The 21,252-nt window shown below is 35.6% G+C and overlaps 7 protein-coding genes across 7 annotated transcripts; 2 read left to right on the top strand and 5 right to left on the bottom strand.

Moving 5' to 3' along the window:
* Positions 1–655: 655 nt before the first annotated feature.
* Positions 656–8,071, top strand: GVI51_K00363 (phosphatidylinositol kinase family protein; the record flags this gene model as incomplete). Its single annotated transcript, XM_448247.1, has 1 exon — positions 656–8,071. The coding sequence occupies one exon, from the start codon at positions 656–658 to the stop codon at positions 8,069–8,071; it is 7,416 nt and encodes a 2,471-aa protein (XP_448247.1).
* Positions 8,072–8,253: 182 nt separating this feature from the next.
* On the bottom strand, positions 8,254–10,356 carry EAP1 (Eap1p; the record flags this gene model as incomplete). Its single annotated transcript, XM_448246.1, has 1 exon — positions 8,254–10,356. The coding sequence occupies one exon, from the start codon at positions 10,354–10,356 to the stop codon at positions 8,254–8,256; it is 2,103 nt and encodes a 700-aa protein (XP_448246.1).
* Positions 10,357–11,662: 1,306 nt separating this feature from the next.
* On the bottom strand, positions 11,663–14,854 carry LOS1 (Ran GTPase-binding protein LOS1; the record flags this gene model as incomplete). The annotated part of the gene is made up of 1 exon (XM_448245.1): positions 11,663–14,854. One exon carries the CDS (start codon positions 14,852–14,854, stop codon positions 11,663–11,665), a length of 3,192 nt encoding a protein of 1,063 aa, XP_448245.1.
* A 1,625-nt stretch (positions 14,855–16,479) lies between these two features.
* ADD66 (Add66p) lies at positions 16,480–17,286 on the top strand (the record flags this gene model as incomplete). Its single annotated transcript, XM_448244.1, has 1 exon — positions 16,480–17,286. One exon carries the CDS (start codon positions 16,480–16,482, stop codon positions 17,284–17,286), a length of 807 nt encoding a protein of 268 aa, XP_448244.1.
* A 124-nt stretch (positions 17,287–17,410) lies between these two features.
* Positions 17,411–18,559, bottom strand: NPA3 (GTPase NPA3; the record flags this gene model as incomplete). The annotated part of the gene is made up of 1 exon (XM_448243.1): positions 17,411–18,559. The coding sequence occupies one exon, from the start codon at positions 18,557–18,559 to the stop codon at positions 17,411–17,413; it is 1,149 nt and encodes a 382-aa protein (XP_448243.1).
* Positions 18,560–19,134: 575 nt separating this feature from the next.
* EMC3 (ER membrane complex subunit EMC3) lies at positions 19,135–19,944 on the bottom strand (the record flags this gene model as incomplete). The annotated part of the gene is made up of 1 exon (XM_448242.1): positions 19,135–19,944. One exon carries the CDS (start codon positions 19,942–19,944, stop codon positions 19,135–19,137), a length of 810 nt encoding a protein of 269 aa, XP_448242.1.
* Positions 19,945–20,470: 526 nt separating this feature from the next.
* Positions 20,471–21,175, bottom strand: CBT1 (Cbt1p; the record flags this gene model as incomplete). Its single annotated transcript, XM_448241.1, has 1 exon — positions 20,471–21,175. One exon carries the CDS (start codon positions 21,173–21,175, stop codon positions 20,471–20,473), a length of 705 nt encoding a protein of 234 aa, XP_448241.1.
* Positions 21,176–21,252: the final 77 nt, after the last annotated feature.

The following is a 21,252-nucleotide window of genomic DNA, read 5'->3' as shown; positions in this document are numbered from 1 at the left end:
TTCTTAGCTCGTTAAAGTAACGAAAAGAGGCAGCCCTAATATGATCTATTTGCCGTCAATTTGAAAATATAGCCAGGAACAACAATTATTATTTCAATAGACCTATCCGATGTTGGTTTTGCTCATATAATATGAGTCGCAGGAATATAAGTTCTTCAAAGGACTTTTAATAGTTAGTAATCTGACCATCTTGCTTCATAAGCTATTCTATTTTAATCTAATATGTCCTTGCATACAACTTCACGTGATTAGATATGTTTATTCCTAGACATCACCCTAAATGAGCCAGTCAGATCACATTCGGAAGTCATAGTAAATGATGCAAGAGGTCAGTGCTAGAATAAGCTACAAATATATTCTATTTGAGGACGTCTTGTATTGCACTTTATATTTCCGAACACTTCCTAGAGAGCCTCAATTGAATAAAGATTTAACAAGAGAACCCAAAACGTGCTACCATTGAAATTTGGCTGAAAAGAACTAAAATAGTTCTCTAGATCAAAACTAAAGCACAATAACAACAAGGGCTTTTAGATTTATCAACACAGGCGGATAATACACATTATATGACCTGCCTATCAGGAGGAGGTAATTGACATATTTAAATTAACAAAAAAAGCTAAAGTGCATACATCACAGCTACGCACAATTATAAATGCAGGCCATTTTAAGAAAAGGAGCAGATAAGCGAATAAAAACGGGCAATAAAAGCAATAAATTGACTGTACGAAAGCATCGTAAATCAGAGGAAGAACTATCAAATGTTTCGGCTCCAGGTGGAGACCCAACTGACAACTCAACGGCAAGAAGAGCTGCATCCTCGGCTAATGGGGAAGAAAATGCAAAGTTTATTGATCTCGAAAATGGTTGGGATGATTCGGACATTTCACCTTCAAATTTATATGATCTATTTGAAAGACTGAAAAGTGATGACCAGATGGTGAGAACAAATACTGCTATGGAACTTAGAACATCCATCATATCGATTGCCAGAGAAATACCTACTGATCAATTCCAGAGATTCATCAACACACTAAACAATAAAATATTTGAACTGATTCATGGTTCCAGTTCTAATGAAAAGATGGGAGGAATCTTAGCTGTCGATTCTCTTATAGACTTTTATTTAGAAATCGGTGAACTATCAAACCAGACAACACGTCTAGCGAATTACCTTAGAGTACTAATCCCTTCTAATGATATAGACGTTATGCGTTTGGCCACACAAACTCTTGGAAAGCTGGCACTTCCTCGAGGGACAGTAACTTCTGAATTTGTTGACTTTGAAGTCAAAACCTGTTTGGAATGGCTAACAGCATCGACAGATAACCCACCATTAAACTTTAAACAGGAATATAGGAGACATGCAGCAATACTTATACTTTACTCTCTTATAGAAAACTCTCCATATTTGCTATTTCCTTACATCAACCCGATATTGGATAATATATGGGGTTCATTAAAAGATACAAAGCTAATTATAAGAAGAGATGCCGCTGAAACTATGAGAAAATGCATGGAAACTTTACAATCCAGAGATCCACAAAATGCAAGAGAATGGTATCAAAGATCGTTTTCTACAGCGACTCAAGGACTGAATTCAAATAACATCGAAAGCATACATGCTACATTATTAACATTCAAGGAACTACTTAATCTGAAGGATTCATACATCAAAGATAAGTATTCTCAGATATTTCAGGTTGTGATAAAGTTTAGAGATCATAAAAATGACATTGTGAGACGAGAAGTCTACGCAATACTACCACTACTTGCAATGAATGATTCCGATATATTTGCCAGTAAATATTTGGATCCCACGATGTCTTTTTATCTCAAAGTACTGAAAGATATGGACAGCAGTACAGCCAACAATGCAGATAAAGAAGCGATATTTATCTCTATTGGAGATTTATCAGAAAATGTGAGATCAAAAATGCACTCCTACATTCACCAACTGGAGATAAATTTGAGAGAAGGACTACAAACAAAGTATAAAATTAGAAAACACTACGAAAAGGCATTATTCTATTGCATTATCAAATTAACTGCCGCTCTTGGTCCAGCAATCGCTACAAATATCAATAAAGGATTTTTAGATCTAATATTGTCATGCCCTTTATCGTCTCATCTTTTGGAGGTTATGGCTACCATAAAAAAATCTATTCCAGCACTATCAACAAGCATTGATAAAAGGCTAATAGAAATTGTTCACGCATATTTATCTGGGGAAAGATACAACGATGGAACCAATTCTCAAATAATGAAAACGGTATCATTACCGTTGGCCAGGAAATGGAGAGATAGGGATTACTGTTGGAAAACCGGTGACCAAAATTCCGATAATAACGACGACTTCTTACTTGTTCAAACTCTGAAAATGGTTGACATAATTGACCCGAAACACTTGGTTTCAGAACACACAAAAATGTCTATAATTGCTTACATTGAACATACTCATGAAACAGTAAGGAAACTTGCTGCATTGAAGTCTGTCGAACTATACAAGCTTACAGAGGCCAACCTACCAGATGATGAACATGCCCTTGATACATCTGCTACAGTTCTAGGCAAACTTCTTGTTCTGGCAATAACTGATCCAAACTCAAATATACGGTTAAGTATACTACAATCTTTTGACTATCATTTTAGCTCTCAATTAGCACAGCCAGATAACCTTAGACTACTATTTTGCTCAGTGAACGATGAGGTATATACAATCAGACTGGAAGCTATAAGAGTAATAGGTGCTCTTACAGAATTCAACCCCATATATGTTGTGCCAGAAATGCAAAAAATATTTCTTAGCTTTTTGACAGAATTGAAATATTCTGCTACAAATAGAAAAAAAGAAAATATGCTAACTTTGATCCATGCTGTTATAAATTCTCATCCTGATACTTTAGTACCGTTTATAAAAGATTGTCTTGATAGTCTAATACAAAGATTAGAAGATAATTCATCTGCTGTAGCTACAATAGCCATGAAAACTATCGGTGCATTGGCGGAAGCAGTGGGACCTGATATAACCAATTATGTTCATCAACTAATGCCAATAATCATATCGACATTACACAATCAACTAAATTCAATAAAAAGAGCGACAGCTATAAAAACATTGATTCAGATATCAAGCTCGACTGCTTATGTGATAGACCCACTAATTGAGTACCCTGAACTCCTTGGACTATTAATGAATATTCTAAAAACCGAATCAAATATGGAAATAAAACGTGATATCATCCAATTGATCGGTACACTTGGTGCTATCGATCCATACAAATACCGAGCAGTTGAGACTAACTCTAAAGGCGTTCAGAAAATTGACACAACCCAGCATTCTACAGCCATTGATTTACTGATAAAAGGAATGTCACCATCTAATGAAGAGTTTTATCCTTCTGTAGTGATGCATAGTCTTGTGAAAATATTGAATGACAATTCATTATCTTCGTATCATACTAATACCCTTCAGACGATCATGCGTATCTTTCAGGATATGGGAGTCCAATCAATCATATTTCTGAAAATATTGGTCCCAGCAATAAAATCAGTGGTGAAAACATGTCCACCATCTCATTTGGAGTTTTATTTCCAGCAGTTATCAGTTCTAGTTAATACTGTTAATCACCATATTGAACCTTTCACCGAAGATATATTTGAAATCATTGCTGATCATTTCTCAATCACTAAGTTACAAGTCGTCATTATCTCTCTTATCGAGTCGATGTCACATTTAGTGAAAAATAACCTAAAGAGATTCCTTCCTAAGACAGTAAATTTATTTTTGAACGTGTTAGAAAATGATCGCTCAAATCAAAAAATGGCTTCCGTTTCCATTATGAAAGCATTAATAGCGTTCGGAAAAAATTTAGAGGATTATTCACATTTAATTATTCCTACCATCGTCCGAATATGCGAGTATTCACAAAATCATTTGAGAAAAATCTCCATTGTTACATTTGGAAAATTGGCAAAATGTATCAATCTTACAGAACTATCTTCAATGATTATCAATGCCCTTGTAAGAGTGTTGACAAATGGCGATAAGTCTCTAATAAAGGTCACTATGAATACTCTCTGCCTGTTATTACTGCAGCTCGGGAATGATTTTGTCGTGTATATACCAACCATTCATTCTGTTTTAATCAAAAATAGAATCCAACACTCTATTTATGATCAATTAGTTAACAAACTATTGAATGGTGAAGTTTTGAACACTAATATCTTACTTGATAAAGATTCTGAGGAAAAGAACAAGAATATAAACTTACAAAACAATCCCAGAACTGAAAAATTTGTCGTCGATCAACAAATATTAAAATCGGCATGGGATTGCTCTCAGCAGAAATCCAAAGAAGATTGGCAGGAATGGTTTCGAAGGTTATCTGTTCACACTATTCGGGAGTCCGCTTCACCATCACTGAGGGCGTGTTCTAATCTTGTCAGTGTTTATAACCCATTGGCACGAGATCTATTCAATGTTTCATTTTCAAGTTGCTGGAATGAACTTAATATAGGCTCACGGGAGCATATACTGAACTCATTATGTAGCGCTTTATCCTCGCCGCAAAATCCAACTGAAATATACCTAATCTTGATTAATCTTATTGAGTTTATGGAACATGACATGAATCCTTTGCCGATTCCAGCAACAATTACAGGAGAATACGCTCAAAAATGCAATGCTTTTGCAAAAGCACTGCACTATAAAGAAACTGAATTCATTGAAAACGAAAAACCATGTATCATAGAGTCTTTGATTGACATAAATAACCAGTTACATCAACCAGATGCTTCAATAGGTATCCTAAAGTATGCCCAACAGCATTATAATCTCCAATTGAAGGAGACGTGGTATGAGAAACTTCAAAGATGGGATGATGCCTTACAGGCATACACTGATCGTGAAAAAAATGGGGAAGACACACCAGAAGTCCTTATGGGTAAAATGAGATCCCTGTACGCGTTAGGAAATTGGAGTGAAATTGCTGATCTTGCAAATGACAAATGGAACACTGTTCCTCTACATATTCAGGAAAAACTTTCACCCATAGCTGCAGGATCTTCATGGGCGCTACATAATTGGGATGATATCGAAAAATATTGTTCCATATTACAGGATAATTCTATTGATAAAGAATTTTTCTCAACTGTCATGTGCTTGCACCACAACAATTTTGAAGAAGCTGAACAACATGCCGATAATGTAAACAGTTTACTTGTTGGTGAAATGTCTGCCTTGATTAATGAAAGCTATAGTAGAATATATAATTCTGTTGCAAAATGCCAAACAGTTGCAGAATTAAAGGAAATTATAAAATACAAACGTCTTCCGCGTATGTCGCCCAAACGTAAAGCGATGAGAGAAACCTGGAACAAAAGGCTGCTAGGTTGCCAACAAAATATCGATGTTTGGCAAGTAATCCTAAAGACTAGATCTTTGGTTGTTAATCCTGAAGATGATGAGGAAATTTGGATAAAATTTGCCAATCTCTGTAGAAGAAACGGAAGAATGAATATGACTAGAGATGTACTAAATTCTCTTCTGAAATTCAATGAGATGTCTGAGAACCCAGATATTTTACAGGCTAGTCCCGAGGTCGTTTATTCCTATTTGAAGTACAAATGGGATACAGGAGAAAAAAACTCTGCCTTGAATCAGTTGGCTATATTTATAGGCAAAGTTATCAGAGACTTGGGCCTACACCCTGAACACATTATCTCTAATAAGACGTTCCAATCAAAGACTAACATATCTCCCAATGAAAGACCAAAATATCAGAAATTACTTGCCACATGTTTTGCGAAACAGGGTGATTGGACTATCGCCCTTGATCCTAACTGGAGCAATACAGATCCGGGGTCAGTTTTAAGTTCCTATCTTCTGGCAACTCATTTTGATCCGCAATGGTACAAAGCTTGGCATAACTGGGCTTTAGCCAATTTTGAAGTAATATCCATGATGTCATCCACAAACAAGGATACCAATTACCAAAAAAGTAATGCTCCAATAACAAGCTTCTACCAAATAAGAAATAATATTTTCGAAAAGAACGGCGAAACTCCTTATTACAATCAATTTCCATCAAGACTCATAAATAATCATGTCGTTTCTGCTATAAAAGGGTTTTTCCATTCAATCGCACTGTCCGATTCAAGTCTATTGCAAGATGCATTACGTCTTTTAACTCTATGGTTTACTTTTGGAAGTACTTCTGAAACGACACAGGCGATGCAGGAGGGTTTTAATATGGTTAAGATCAGTACTTGGCTTGAGGTTTTACCCCAATTAATTTCGCATATACATCAGCCAAACCCTCTCATTAGTCGTGCACTTCTTACTTTACTCTCAGATTTGGGTAAAGAACATCCGCAAGCGCTTGTATACCCTTTAACAGTTGCAATAAAATCAGAATCTTTATCTCGACAAAAAGCAGCTATTTCAATTATCGATAATGTTCGCTCTCATAGCCCAGTACTTGTTGACCAAGCTGAACTATTAAGTCGTGAGTTGATTAGAGTAGTGGCCTTATGGAACGAGATGTGGTATGAGGGTTTAGAAGACGCGAGTCGACATTTCTTTGGAGAGAATGACAACACGAAAATGCTTGAGACACTCGAACCACTATATGAGCTCTTGAATAAAGGCCCAGAGACCATACGCGAAATATCCTTCAAGTACGCTTTTGGAAAAGATCTCACCTATGCATATGAATGGGTAAAAAAATACAAAGAAACAGGTGAGGTAAGTAACCTAAACCAAGCATGGGACATTTATTATAGCATTTTCAAGAAGATAAACAAACAGCTACCACAAATGGAAACATTAGAATTGCAACATGTTTCACCTAAACTTTTAGCTGCGAAGAATCTTGAGTTAGCTATGCCTGGAACTTATATCCCTGGTACTGAAATAGTTACAATAGAGAGTGTGAATGGTACATGTGAAGTTATATCTTCTAAACAAAGACCTAGAAAAATAGCCTTAAAAGGAAGTGATGGTAAAGAGTACTTATATGTTCTGAAAGGTCATGAAGATATCAGACAAGATAGCCTTGTAATGCAATTATTTGGTTTGGTTAATACACTACTACAGAACGATATCGAATGTTTCCAGAGGCATTTGGATATCCAACAGTACGCGGCAATACCATTATCCCCTAAAACAGGTCTTCTTGGGTGGGTAACTGAGAGTGATACCATTCACGTGCTGATTAAAGATTATAGAGATGCAAAGAAAATGCCACTGAATATTGAACATCTAGTTATGCTTCAAATGGCACCGGATTATGACAGTCTCACTCTATTACAAAAAGTTGAGGTCTTTAAGTACGTTCTAGATAATACTCAAGGGTTTGATCTTTATAACATATTGTGGTTAAAAAGCAAATCATCTGAAACGTGGTTAGAGAGACGTACTACATACACCCGATCTTTAGCGGTTATGTCTATGACTGGATATATTTTAGGACTGGGTGACCGTCATCCAAGCAACTTAATGCTTAATAGGAATACAGGGAAAGTAGTACATATTGACTTTGGTGATTGTTTCGAAGCTGCAATTTTGAGAGAAAAATTTCCAGAAAAAGTACCTTTTAGATTAACTAGAATGTTAATCAAGGCCATGGAGGTAAGTGGTGTTGAAGGTAGTTTCAGAATAACATGCGAGAATGTAATGAGAGTGTTACGTGATAATAAAGATTCCCTAATGGCAATACTAGAAGCATTTGCATTTGATCCTCTTATTCGGTGGGGATTTGACCTACCCACAGAACAAATTAAAAAAGAGAATGACAAGCACTTCAAGGCAACTGAATCTATATATGGTATTGACGAAGCTTCATCAATGAGCAACATAACTACTACGTCAGTGAAGGACAAGAAAAGAGAGTATATCAACACTAGGGCAGTTTTAGTTTTGAAGAGAATATCAAGCAAGCTCACAGGTAATGACATTCCAAAACACGAAGATCTGGATGTTGCAGAACAGGTAGATCATCTAATCGAACAAGCTAAGTCTGTTGAAAATTTATGCCAACACTACATTGGATGGTGCCCATTCTGGTAATAGAATGGATTATCTAGCCCTAGTCAAGATATATTATGAACACGGCGGCTATGCAACTACGTATTTGACTTAAGTAAATGTATGTAAAATTTGTCAAATGCTTCAAAATAGTATTGTAAAGGATAATAAAAAAAGTTAATTAATAGCTACACGAATGAACATTGGAACATTTTATATCCGCTCTACCTTTTGAATGCCTGCTGGTTGTTATTATCCATTGCTGATTTCTGATTTTCAGCATAAGGGTTGGAAGCAGGAACATTCATGGGGTTCTTACCGAAGTTTGTTTGATTCATGGGAGGTGGACCCATACCAGGTGGAAATTGACCACTAGGAAAACCCATTGGAATGTTAGGTAACGGAGCAAAGCCGGGTGGTGGAGGCATATTCTGCATAAATTGAGGACCTTTCATATTTACGTTATTGCCCCGTTGCAAATTATCGATATTTCCATCCTTGGAGTCTGCTGGCTTACTTTGAGGAATCTGACCAAGAGGTTGACCACGATTATTTAGAGGGAACCCAGGCATTCCTGGACCTGGCATCATGTTTGGTGGTGGCATTCCCATTGGATATCCTGGTGGTGGCATTCCCATTGGCATCATTCTTTGATTGCCCATATTGGAAGAATTATTGCCCGATCCAGGGTGCATTAATCCCGGGGGAGGCATGCTGGATCTAATGTGATCATTAGTCTTACCTTTACTCAACAAATCTTGAAAAAAAGAACTATTGTTTTGTGGGTTAGGAGGAAATACCATACCAGGCATAATTTGTGTAGGCGCAGTATGTTGTCGATCTGAATCCTGCCTATTGATGGGAGGCATATTCTGACCTTGACGTGTGATATTATGGTTATCAATATGAGGATGCATCGATGAATTTAGTGGCTCCATTCTCATATTACCTTGATTGGCATTTTCCTCCTTTTTTGATGATAGCATGCTTAATTTTGGTGAGGAATTTGAGGAATTTAACTGTAAATTACTTGATACATTCTTTTCCTTATTATCAAAGAATGACATCAATCGAGAACCCCCTGTGGAACTTCCTTGTTGCTTCACAGGACTAGAATCAGCAGTCGTCACATTTGGATGACTTTCAATTATAGGACCAACATCTTTGGTCTTACTTTTAGAAGTTGTAGAAAAAAAAGATGAGAAACGGGAAGAACCACCCTTTCTGTTTTCATCAATCTGAGTTAGGTCAGTAGTTGATGATTCTCTAGTTGAAATTTCATTTTCAACAGCAACATCTGGACTATTGTTCATTTGTATTTCAGTATCATCACCTTGTAAGGATAATTCATTCTCAGGATTGCTTACTATCTTTGAAGAGGAAATATTTAGGAACTCACTAATGGAATTAGTACCAGCTTCAGATATATGATTGTGGTTTAGTGCCGATGATGACCTGGAAGGAATATCGCCACCTGTAGGATTTATTGAATCAACTGAACCACCAAGGCCTTTTTTTCTGCGCTCCATTTCCTTCATCTTTGCTTTCCAAGCTTCGAAGTCCATCATTGAGTTTGGCGCACTACCAATTTCTTCTTCAAGAGCTATCAAATCATCATTATTAGTATTAATATCATTTTCCTCCACATATCCAGACCTGTCATTTCTGCCAAATTTGTTACCAAATTTTTTCGTATTCGAAAGTTTCTGGCCTTTACCTTTTGCGTTCTTCTTATCAAATGAGTTATCAGTACCTCTAGTCTTATTATTTCCTGACCGTGGCTCAGAGTGTTTTTGGTAAAGTCTCCAAAATTTCTTTTTGGGAAGCATAGAGGAGATTGACTCTATTGTATGTTTTGGAATTTCTTTGGATAATTCAAGGAGCTCATTAATACTATATACATGCTCCTTAGATGTATTCACAGGCTTAAACTCTGTTATATCCATCTCTAAGGCTTCGAATATTACTGGATGCTCTTCTTTGTGATCATTAACAGGAAATTGCTGTTGTACCATTCCTGGCTGAATTCTGTTAGAAAAAAGACTTTGTTCTAACTGAGATACGGATATAGTTGCACTTGCATTTTCCATAGTGGTGTTAGCTCCACTATTTGATGGAATACCGATGTCTATATTCACCTGGGGCCGTTCCTGTAATGGGTTTCCTGAGTCTGGTAGAGTTTCATCGTTGTTTTCTGTTCTTCTGATAAACTCTCCAAAAAATCGGGACAAATTCTGAGCACCCGATTGGGGTTGACTCGGCTGATTATCGGCTTGTTCCGCACCGGTGGTGCGTTGACCAAAAAATCCACTATCATCAAAATTCATGACAAGTTAATACTTCAAGGAAAACTATAACAAAAAAATTAATTCTGAACCCCACTATTTTCAGCTAATTTAGAATATCAAAGGTCAAAACTTTCAACAGTTGGGATAACTAGAACAAAAAAAAAATAAATCCCTAAAAAATCGACAAAAATGCAAAACTGAAACCCAAAAACCAAGTTTTTTATCAAAGCCAACACCGATCGACTTCTAGTAATTGTTATAATGCTTAAAAGGTGGAGAACCCACTGCACCCAGACTAATCTAACTTAAAAAAAGGATAAAACTATTGCCCTTGCTCTAATTCCAAACAAACTTTGTTGGATCGTATCTTTAGTTCAGCAAATGACTCTTCCAATTACGTTGCAAACCGTTCAATATATACCACTTCGTAACCGCCTAGGTATGTTAATATGACTTTGGCTATCTTGTGGAAATCCCTATTACTCACTTCTTATGCTAACCAAATCCTTTAAAAATGACAGTTTCCCGTCCTTTCGATTTCAAAGAAACAATTTTTTCCCTCCAAGCCAGATTTTGGCAGAGACATTCAGAAAAATTTGATGTAACAATATACGTTGTGCAATTAGCTAATTTGAGAATAGTAGTAAGTGGTTAGCGACTATGCATTTCTAATTTACATAGTAATTGCTATGACCTCATGGCTTCTTTGACTTTTACTTTTGGCATTCTAGCAGAAATCTCCTTAGATTATAATTTAGGAAAATATTTATACGATGTTCAGTTTTAGAATCAATCATCGAAAGTGTGTATAAGTTTTCTCATGTCTTTTTAATGTTCGTTAACAGTTGAAATGAAAATGCATTTTTAATTAAAATATTTAGTAAATTTATATCGGTGCTTTATGTGAGAACTGTGTACCATCTACTTGTATTCAAAAACTGAATGTCTTTATTCCCATGTAATTTGATCTCACAGTAGAAATGTTGTAAAAACGGAAAAAAAAATAAATGCTTTAATTATTTTCAATTAATGCGATGCTAAATTAAAATTGAACGAAAACCAGAGTTCAGATGCTCGATTAGAGACATTGCCTTTGTTATCATTTCGTCAAATAAATAAAATTGTGTAACTTTAGTGATGATACCTAGAACTGTACCCGCCATTCTTGAACTCTCTACCTATACCAATTTGGGTTGGCTAAAGTCAGAGGAAGACCAAATCTAGAAAATCATGAAAGGAGCTTTCATCAAGTAACAGGGGATATTTCAAGTATGCTTTGCAATGATAGATTCATTTAAAAAATACCCTCCCTGTAAAATAGCTCTATTTGCTACCTTCATCCATGCTAAGCTGTGAAATTAGTAATTAATTGAACAAAATATTTCTCAAAGGATTTAGGATTTGATGTAATTAAATTCTGTACCAAGTCCATGATTAACTCAGGAGGGAATTGTACCATAGGTAAGTATACTTCTGTCAAGTATTTTAGACATGGATTGGTATCAATACTCGTTCCACCACCACTTTGAAGATAAAGTTCCAATAATAATCTTGAAAGATCTGAAGCAATCACTCTACAGCTACCCTCTCTTACATTGAATTTGTATTCGGGTTTAAATGGGATTTCAAACACCAAGGGAATAACTTTTGTAATGAAAAACTCGTTCAGGCCATCAAGCTTCTCAATGGAAGCAGCATACATATCCTCAGGATCAGTACACTTACCACTCCCAAAAAATTTGACAAAATTCACTAAGACATTCAAAGAAAGTTTCATTACCGATAGTTCTTGAATCTCTTGTGGAGTGTATTCCAATACGTCATTTAAAATTGTTGGTAACACCTCTCTTCCTTGTGTAGTTAGTAGCAATGATGTGACATTATTAGTAACAAATGACTGCAGAAAACCCATATAAGCCTTTTTGAGTAACATCTTGTCCCTGAATGCATCCGTAATAATTATATTCTTTCCATTAGAGCCATGCCCTTTATTCAAAGTTGTGCCATTCCATTCAGGATTTTCTTCACCATTCCTCTCTTGCTCAATTTGTGTCATTAACACATGAACTTTACTAATAACTGGTCCAAGGAGGTTATTAAATAATTCGAAACAACTTTGCTCTTTGTGAAACATATGGATCATTTGGCCCAAAAAACTTAGAAAATCACTCATTTCCATCATTTTCAAATTAGATTCCAAATAAAGAAGTATCAGCTTATTAGCAAATGGAACTATATCATCACTTAATATTGGTATTAGACGAGAAAACGTAAACCTGGAAGCATCTCTAATTGTCTCATGTTTACTGAAATATGAAAATGTGACTAGAACCACCTCTGCAATATTCATGAACTTTTCAATCAAGGATCTATGAATTAGTTTTTTACTTACTAGGGCATTATTGACCCTGTTCTCAGGAACTAAACCCGAATGAACTGCTCTTGCCAAAGTCCCTATAGCGAGTAAAATATGATGGCATTGTAACACAACTTGAGGTTGTTCTTGTGAAGAGGAAATACAAGCTTCAAGATCTGTGAATAATGGTGTTAAGATCTCATTCAAGATTTCAAAGTTTGAATCGGTGTTTCCTCCAATTAATACTCCTAAACCCTCAAAGAGATATAATTGACTTTCAAAAATGGAATCCTCCTCGACACCATCGTTATTCAATGAATACACCTTTATTGGTAGTAATGGTGCTATCTTGCCAACTATCTCATTTAGAACAGAAATCGGAAACTTTGGCTTGGTAGTTTTTAAAAGCCTAGAAAACAAATACCATGTGCGTAATCTGGTCTTTTCTCTTTTGTTAAACATACCAAAGGGGCTACAAAAAATATTCAGTAATGACAGTTCATCTTTCGTACCAGAGAAAGACAAAAACTGATAATGTCTTACTATCAACTCGAAAAATGATATTTGTACGTAAGAACTATCCATTTGGAAAACGGTACTGTTATCTAGTAATAACCGCATGAAATTGTTCATAATCATAGAGGGTTCAGAGTTAATGATTTGATTTTTCGGTAAACCAAATAAATTATTTCTTATACTTTCACTGAGATTATGAAGTTGATAAATGACCAATTCTATATCTCTCCAATCCGCGCTGTTTATTAGGTTTTGAATGCAAGCTGATATATTAGTTAAAAAAATTTGAGGATTGATAACAGCAACTGTGTCTTGGAACACCTTAAGTTTGGATCTAATACTCTCACAAAACACTTCAATATCATCAACACTTTCTTCTGTACAAGACTCATCTATTTTCATCTTTTTGAAACATACCTGTAGTAATGAAACTAAAAACTCTTCATGAGCTGAGTCTAGCGATTGCCTCTTGGAATTCACAGCAACAACTGATCCAGCCTTGCCACCCACAGCAAACATTTTCTTCATGACGGCTAGATATTGTGATATAAATTGAAAACTTTGTTGTGTAACAGAGTCATATTCATGTAACATAAATTTCAGAATCAAAGGAATAACCTGCAACAGGATTTGTTGATCTGCTGCGGAAAATAACTGCTGGGATTCTTCTGTTGGAGGATTAGCCTCGTTGCACTGCTCTAATATAATAGTCAGTTCTGTACCCACAGCAGATGCAAGCCTTGCCAATTGTTCGGAAATGTCTACATCATCTACACTATTGTCAAATGATGCCACCTTTGTAGTTAAATCTAACAAACTGAGAAGTGACAACTTGTCAACAGGCTTCATCTTCTTAGATATGATTTCACATAAACATTGAGCACAGGATATTTTAGTTTCAGGAAATTCTAGATAGTTGATAATCAAGGAAACATATTCAGGAACCACGATCAACGTAACATCAATCCATGAAATATAAGACCCTATGCATGCCATAATCATTATGGCAATATCAGGCTGTTTATTTGGTGCTATACTCTTTAAAGTATTAATCCATATGGTAACTAATCGTTGTACATCTTGTACACGCATTTGGTCTTTTAGATCATTATTTTTCTGTTGTATTTCTTTAGACCTCACAAAAGTCTGGTCTGCAATCTCAGAATTGATAAAAACGCAAATTCTACAAAAATAATCAATACCTATCAATGAGAAATTCTCATTTGGATTTTCGAGCAATGATTGGATCTGTAAAATTTCCGTTAAATCTGGAAAGAAACTCTGCCATTGATCTTGATACAAAACATAGAATAATCTTGTTACCAACTCTGCTATCTTTGTTCTAATATATTCGGGTGTACTTTTCAGATTCCCATTCGGTACGTTGACTTTTGATCTTAGTAGTTCTATGGCAGCATTTCTGACAAAAGTTAGTTGCGCTTGGGAGAGGATGCCGTTGCCTATTTGCTCGCAGACGACTTGTAATGCCACAAACCTCATAAGGTCATCAGAACCTTCATCAGTCATCAAAGAGACAAATATCTCTGTGGACTGAACATCATTTTTCAATTGCTCGAAGTACTCAATCGCTTGCCTTTTGCTCTCCGGATCAGAGCTAGTAGAGCCATTAGCAATACTAACTACTTCCCTAATTCTTGCAAGCATATATTGGTTCGTATATTGGAGTTCTTAATGCGTATTATTACAATTCAATATCAGAAATGACTGGAAAGACAGAAAAAAAAGTAACAGAAAATTAGAGAAATGAAATTTGCCAATCCTTGTTTCTCCACTATATAATATAAGCTCTGATGTGGTTTGTGTACTTCTTATACTGCTCTGCCAAATTTTAAAAGTATCGTGTAGTAATGACTGCTTCTTTGAGCTTTCTTTTCAGGTATATTTTTCAGTCTTGTTCAATTAATGCTCTGCTTGCCTATTTATACCAACTGAAACGAATATAGCGATAATGCAGGAGTTCAAACAATAGTAAGTAATTTAATGCACCAAATCACTACCAAGTATGTATAACAAAGGTATCGTTGGCTACCCCAAAGTCCAATTTTACTTCAATAGGCTTGTTCGATCTCTATTTGATCTCATCTCAAAATGTCCTCGCTCAGTTACTGAATTCCAATTTTTTTTCACCAAATTTTTTTTTGTGTGCAGATTCCCCTTCAAGCGAAATATACTGAAATGCTAATAATGTGAAACGGAAAGTCACATTGCGTTCCATCAATGAATATTATTCATTTCACATAGGAACACTTATTTTAGAATCGAACCTTCTTCTCAGTGATTATATACTGATAACCTTACCTGAGATCTGATCTCAAATAGAGTTATTTTTGATTTCATAAAGCTTTCTGATTTTCTAAGAATTGCTTTGCGTCTATTTTTTTTACTTTCTTTGAGCAACAATTCAAATGAACGTCAATGTCCTTCGGAATAGTTATTAGTTATTTGTTCAATCATATTCAATAAAATAATTAGTGGTAATTATTAGTAGTTTCCAAGATTTCACCGTTTTCTGAAACCTGTAACTGATTGGACTGATAACTCAGACGAGTTGAGCGTAAACAAAATAGATAAGATAGTCATGTCATATGTATAAGTATGTACATATATATATTTGGAACAGAATATATAAATGCTCTAAACTAGATTCATCATGTAGTTTCAATAACTGTAATGATCATTATCTTTGGGACATTTTCTCAGTATTAAAAAAAAAATTGAATCATTTCCATTTAGTATATTCATTGTAAGCAATTGCCGTGAGATTCATGATGGAATAACTACAAGCTGTTTAGTAATTAGTAGCATAATAAAATCAAATAAAAACTCCTATAAAATACTAGTTGCAACAGGATTTTGGGTTTTTCTCAGTTCTAATCTGTTCTCATTTCTTTAATAAAACTGATCTCGAAATGGATAGCTCGATGAATTTAGTGTAATATAAATGCATGAAATGTCATGAGCATCATATAGCAAGATCGTAATTACTAGTAAAGGCAGAATGGAGGATGAATCGACAAAGGCTTCAATTTTACGCCCTATTTTGGCTGTATCCATGTCGCCACTAATATAAGATATCGTTCCTCATTAGATCACTTTTTTCAGTTCATCTATAAATCGCACTATCAAAGAAAGGAAGAGATGAGCTCAAAACTATAGGTTCAGAGTATTGGTACTATTTCTTTTAAATTATATGCATTGCTTAGCTGATTTACTTAACTTTTGAAATAACATTTAAAATAAAAATTACAAAATCTAGAAACCGAAAGATCATGACTGCCAAACTAATCATACCATTAATTGGGACGGGTAATGTCCCACAATTATCAATTGACTTGTTATTACATTCAACAAATTCATTTAACTATGTGAAAAGGATAGATTCTAAGTTTTGTTACCCATTTAGTGGTCCTTTGGACCATGCTGCTGGTGAAGACCCTAAACTGTACAATGGTAAGACTTTGTTTTCATCAGCAATTGAGCTTTTTAAGCAGAAGGATGAACAAATATACGTTATACAGCAACGTACTCCTATAATACCCGGGTATTTGAATAATTTCATAGTCGAAACTTTGATCCCAGTGTTACATGAATATCAGATCACAGAACTTATAGTGTTAGACTCCTTTGGGGCACTTGACGGTGTTGTAGAATCATTAAATGGATCCGGGTCATTTTTCAATGTTGGGACTTGCAATTTAAGCTCAGTTAATGACCTAATACAACAGTTTGATGATCACCTAAATCTGAGAAATAATGGACAAGTAAATAGAGTCAAAGCTTTCAACTTCGACGACAAAGGTATTCAACAAGATATCACAACGGAGCAAGATATTTTTAAAGTGGTTTATCATCTAACGAACACCTCAAACCTGCAGCTAAATAAAATAAAATATTACTCAACATTTGTTCATGAAGGTGATAATTCGGAAGATGCGTATACTTTTTATAACAATCTCATGTTAGCACAACCTGAAGTTTTCCCCAGAATTGACGAATTTCATCCACCTGTATCATGGAAAGGTGTTTACGGATTCACACCTATCAGGTCTGCATACGATGAAGGTCTCTATACCTGAGTTATTGTAAGTATACTGCTTTAGTTTTAAGGATGCATAATAATTACATAAGCTTTATTCATTCTATATCTCGATTTAGGAATTAATGATAGAACATAATTAGTAAACTAAGCTCTCATATAAATCATTGTCTAATATAACGAGCTATGTTCTCAGCAGTTTCACTACTGACGCTTTTACCAACATCTTCTAGTGCCTCTTGGTATCTCTTCTGTAATGCTGGTGTACTATCTTCGTTAACTTCACCTGTTAGTCTTTCATCACCTGCAAATGTGTATTGCCTTTCAACGCCTTCATCTTCGTCTCTGTCAACTAATCCATCATTCTCACCCTCTTCCAAATCACTTATGACATCGGCGCTATCGTCTTCTTTGTCTTTCTTATCATTTAAGCCAAGGTCTTTCATCAAACCATTTAAAGACTTGTCCTTTCTTAGTTTTTCTTCCTCTTCCTTTTGCTTCAATATTCTTTCCCTTTCAGCCTTATAGAATTCTTCATATTCATCAACCTTCTTATCCACTGCATCTAAAAAGTCATCGAAACCTTCACCTGTAAAACTAGAAACACCAACAACATCCAAAGTGGAATAAAATTCTTCTAACATTAACGACATGGAGTTGACGAGAGAGCTCATGTATCCTGATCCCATGCCGAAATCACCGTTGGCGTCCTGATCTTCTCTAACAGCTTGCTGGAAAGCTTCAAAATCAGTCATCCATTCCTTAGCAAAATCAGATTTCTTAACATCGGTTTTGTTAAAGACTATTATCATTGGCAGCTTTGTTTTATATAAAATTGAGCATGCATACAACATGTTACTCATAAATGTTGTAGGCGATGAGTTTCTCGGCGTATCCACAATATAAGCAATAACTGTAGGGAAAGTAGACGCAAAAGATTCTGTTATAATTGAACCAGAAGCACTCCACACAAAACATTCAATCTGGCCAGGAGTATCAATAATACAAAAATCATGTGTATCTCTCTTCTTTTCGACAAGTTTGATAACTTGATCAATTTTTGTACTGAATAGATTTAAACTTGTCACAATAGCACCATTTGGTCCAAGCTGATAATTTTCCATGACTTTCTTATATTTAATCGAGTCTCTAATATCGATATTAGCACCATATGGCACACGCAACACAGCAGGATCTAAATTAATTACATAAGGTACCTCCTTCTTTGACCTTATGTGAGAGTTTAATCTTTGCATGAAAGTAGTCTTACCAGAACCGGCCATACCAATACAAATAACAGTACTCAATGCCATTTTTATTTCAGAAATTGTTCACTAATTAATAATATCAATCTTGCACTTCAAAGTTATACTGCTATGATAGTTTTCAAAAAGGGACAGCTATTTATCCTCTTCTTGTCCATAAATTGCAAGTTTTACGGAACACTATAACGATGCTATAACTCTTCTAGCCGATGCTGTATTTGTAAACTAAGAACTATTCAATTTGGACATTTCATGAGCTCATCACACTTACGCTTATGAAGCTCATCGCATTCTCAATTTACTAAATTTTTCAGTGGCCAAAAACTGAAAAACAAAAGAAAAATTCAATACAGACTGGTACTGCACTACGTATTAATTGATAGGCATAGTAATTATGCAAATATATAACAAGTATTAGGAAAAATTGTGGTTTAATAAGCTTTGGCAGCTAGTATGTAATATGCGAAACAATCCTATATGCTTTTACAACTTCTCTTTCTTATATGTATATGCATATGAATAATATATATATATATATATATATGTCTTTTTTTGCCACTTATGGACAACAGCTAGTTCGGCTCTACATTTAAAGTGTTCTAAAGCTAGTAACGTAAACCCTTTCAAGAATACATTTTTAAAATACGGCTTTCTATGTTATCAAAGCAGCTTTCATGTTGTGCAATTGTTAGATCGTTAGCTAAACCTTTCATTACAGCTTCTGGCTGAGGGGCTCCTGGGCCACCCATCATCTGATCTGGTTGTTGCTGTTGCATCATTCCAAGCTGATCTTCCTCAGGTTCTGCTAATATCAGGTTGTAGACTGGGTTTAAACCCAAAACAGAAATGAAATACCACGAGATACTACTGACCCAGCGAACATCAAGATCTGAAGTCATGACACCGCTTTGTAGCATTTCTTTAAATCTAATGGTTAAAGGGAAAGGCAGTTTCATCAATACGAAACCTGCAAAGAAATGATTGACCCACCACATCAACACAGTTTGTGGAATAAATTGAGCCATGTTACCTTTAGCCATGTTCATCATAGCATCTGAGATATTTGGATCACTGAATGGATTGACAACTTCGCCTGGTTTTGCATTGGTCTGTGCAATATATTTTCCTGAGCTTAACAACTGAGCCATGTATTCTCTGCGGACTTCAAACGCTTCATCACTTAAACTGGAATTGTTACCAAGTAGAACTTGGGCTTTCAATACATATTGATTCTCAGTAAGCTTGACTCTAGCTGTACCCTTTACGCTAGGATTCAACAAACTCATGACATAATGCCTCAATATACCCGCAAGCACCATGACCACAGAGATAGGTAACAGAACCCAGTACTTTAGCCTAGTATCCAATGTGAGTTCATCGACCACATGGCTGCCGCTAATAGTCACGGCTGTCCACACCCAGTCAAACCACATTACCAGTTATATTCAAATGTACTCCGCTATTCTCTAAGAAACAGAGCAGGAGTTAAATACTCTAGAAAACATAACACACTGGCAAAATACTAATTAAGGTAGCAGTCTATAGCTTTAATTTGACATTCTACCCTCCATTGCATTGACTCAATGTTGAAGTTGCCTATCCTCTCTACTCACTACGTGCCCATCGGCCCACTGTGAGAGTCAAGGCAGGTCAGTCCAACAGAGATGGAGATATCACATTCCAAATGCCACGTATATAACGATAATCATAATAGTTTAATGTCCATGGTGGTCTATTTGGTTAGCTATTACTATTCTTGTACAATTTTAAAAGTCATTTACGATACATAGTTCATGATACTACGGATATATCATTGGCAGGTATAAAAATCTAACCAAAGGTTATGGATTGTGATTAATCAGTTGGCATTTTTTTATCAGTAAACCCATTTGGTTCAGTTTCGATATTTGAGATCATAACTATACAACTATGCTTAAGAGAACACAAACTTTAGTTCTTTTATTTCTTTTCCTTAGGCATCAGTACCAGCCACTGACCATCTTTTAACAAGAGTGGTGTCACAATGCTACGTTGTGCAAGCCCTTGCAATAAAGTCTCCACTTTAATTTTGTCTTTACTCTGATTGTTTTGGTGTTTCTTGGCTATTGACATTAACTTTTCATAGTCGAAGTTTTGTGAAGTCGTTTCAAGTAGAGGCTGTAGTTGTTTTAGTATGATAGGATGTTGAGGAAGTGATATTCCAACCGAATGCAAATGAAATACATTTTCCTTGGCATAAACTTTCTCCAGTAGTTTTATTATAGAATCAATTTCGTTGGTCCTGTGCCAAGACATTCTCAACATTGGTGTATCATCTCCATATATCTTCCGGCCTAATAAACTGTCCATCGAAGGACATGACATTCTTTCCTTAACGAATAGTGAATTGGTTCCTTTTGGAATATCACTGTGAAAACTTTGCCATACATTTCTTATATGAAACCTGGTGTCCTTATTCTGTACTGACTCCCATTTATACACACAAAAAAAATCATAACTTTCGAACAACTCTTTGTACCGCAGAGTCCTGGCGTATGGCTGCAACTCCCTACCTAACGATCGTATCTCAGCTGGTTGTTCATGTGCGAACTTAGTGTAGTAATTCGGGAGTTCTACATATCTTGATAGATTATGGCTCCTTTTCAAAATCATGGAAGTCCTCATCTGTGATCAATTAGATTAGTCCCAACAGTTTTGTGATGTGCTGAAATTTATCATGAAACAGAACGTTCTTGATCGTT

Source organism: Nakaseomyces glabratus, chromosome K (genome assembly GCF_010111755.1).
Source record: "Nakaseomyces glabratus chromosome K, complete sequence".
Lineage (NCBI taxonomy): Eukaryota > Fungi > Ascomycota > Saccharomycetes > Saccharomycetales > Saccharomycetaceae > Nakaseomyces > Nakaseomyces glabratus.
Note: the sequence above shows the minus strand (reverse complement) of the source record. Positions and strands in the feature narration are given on the sequence as shown.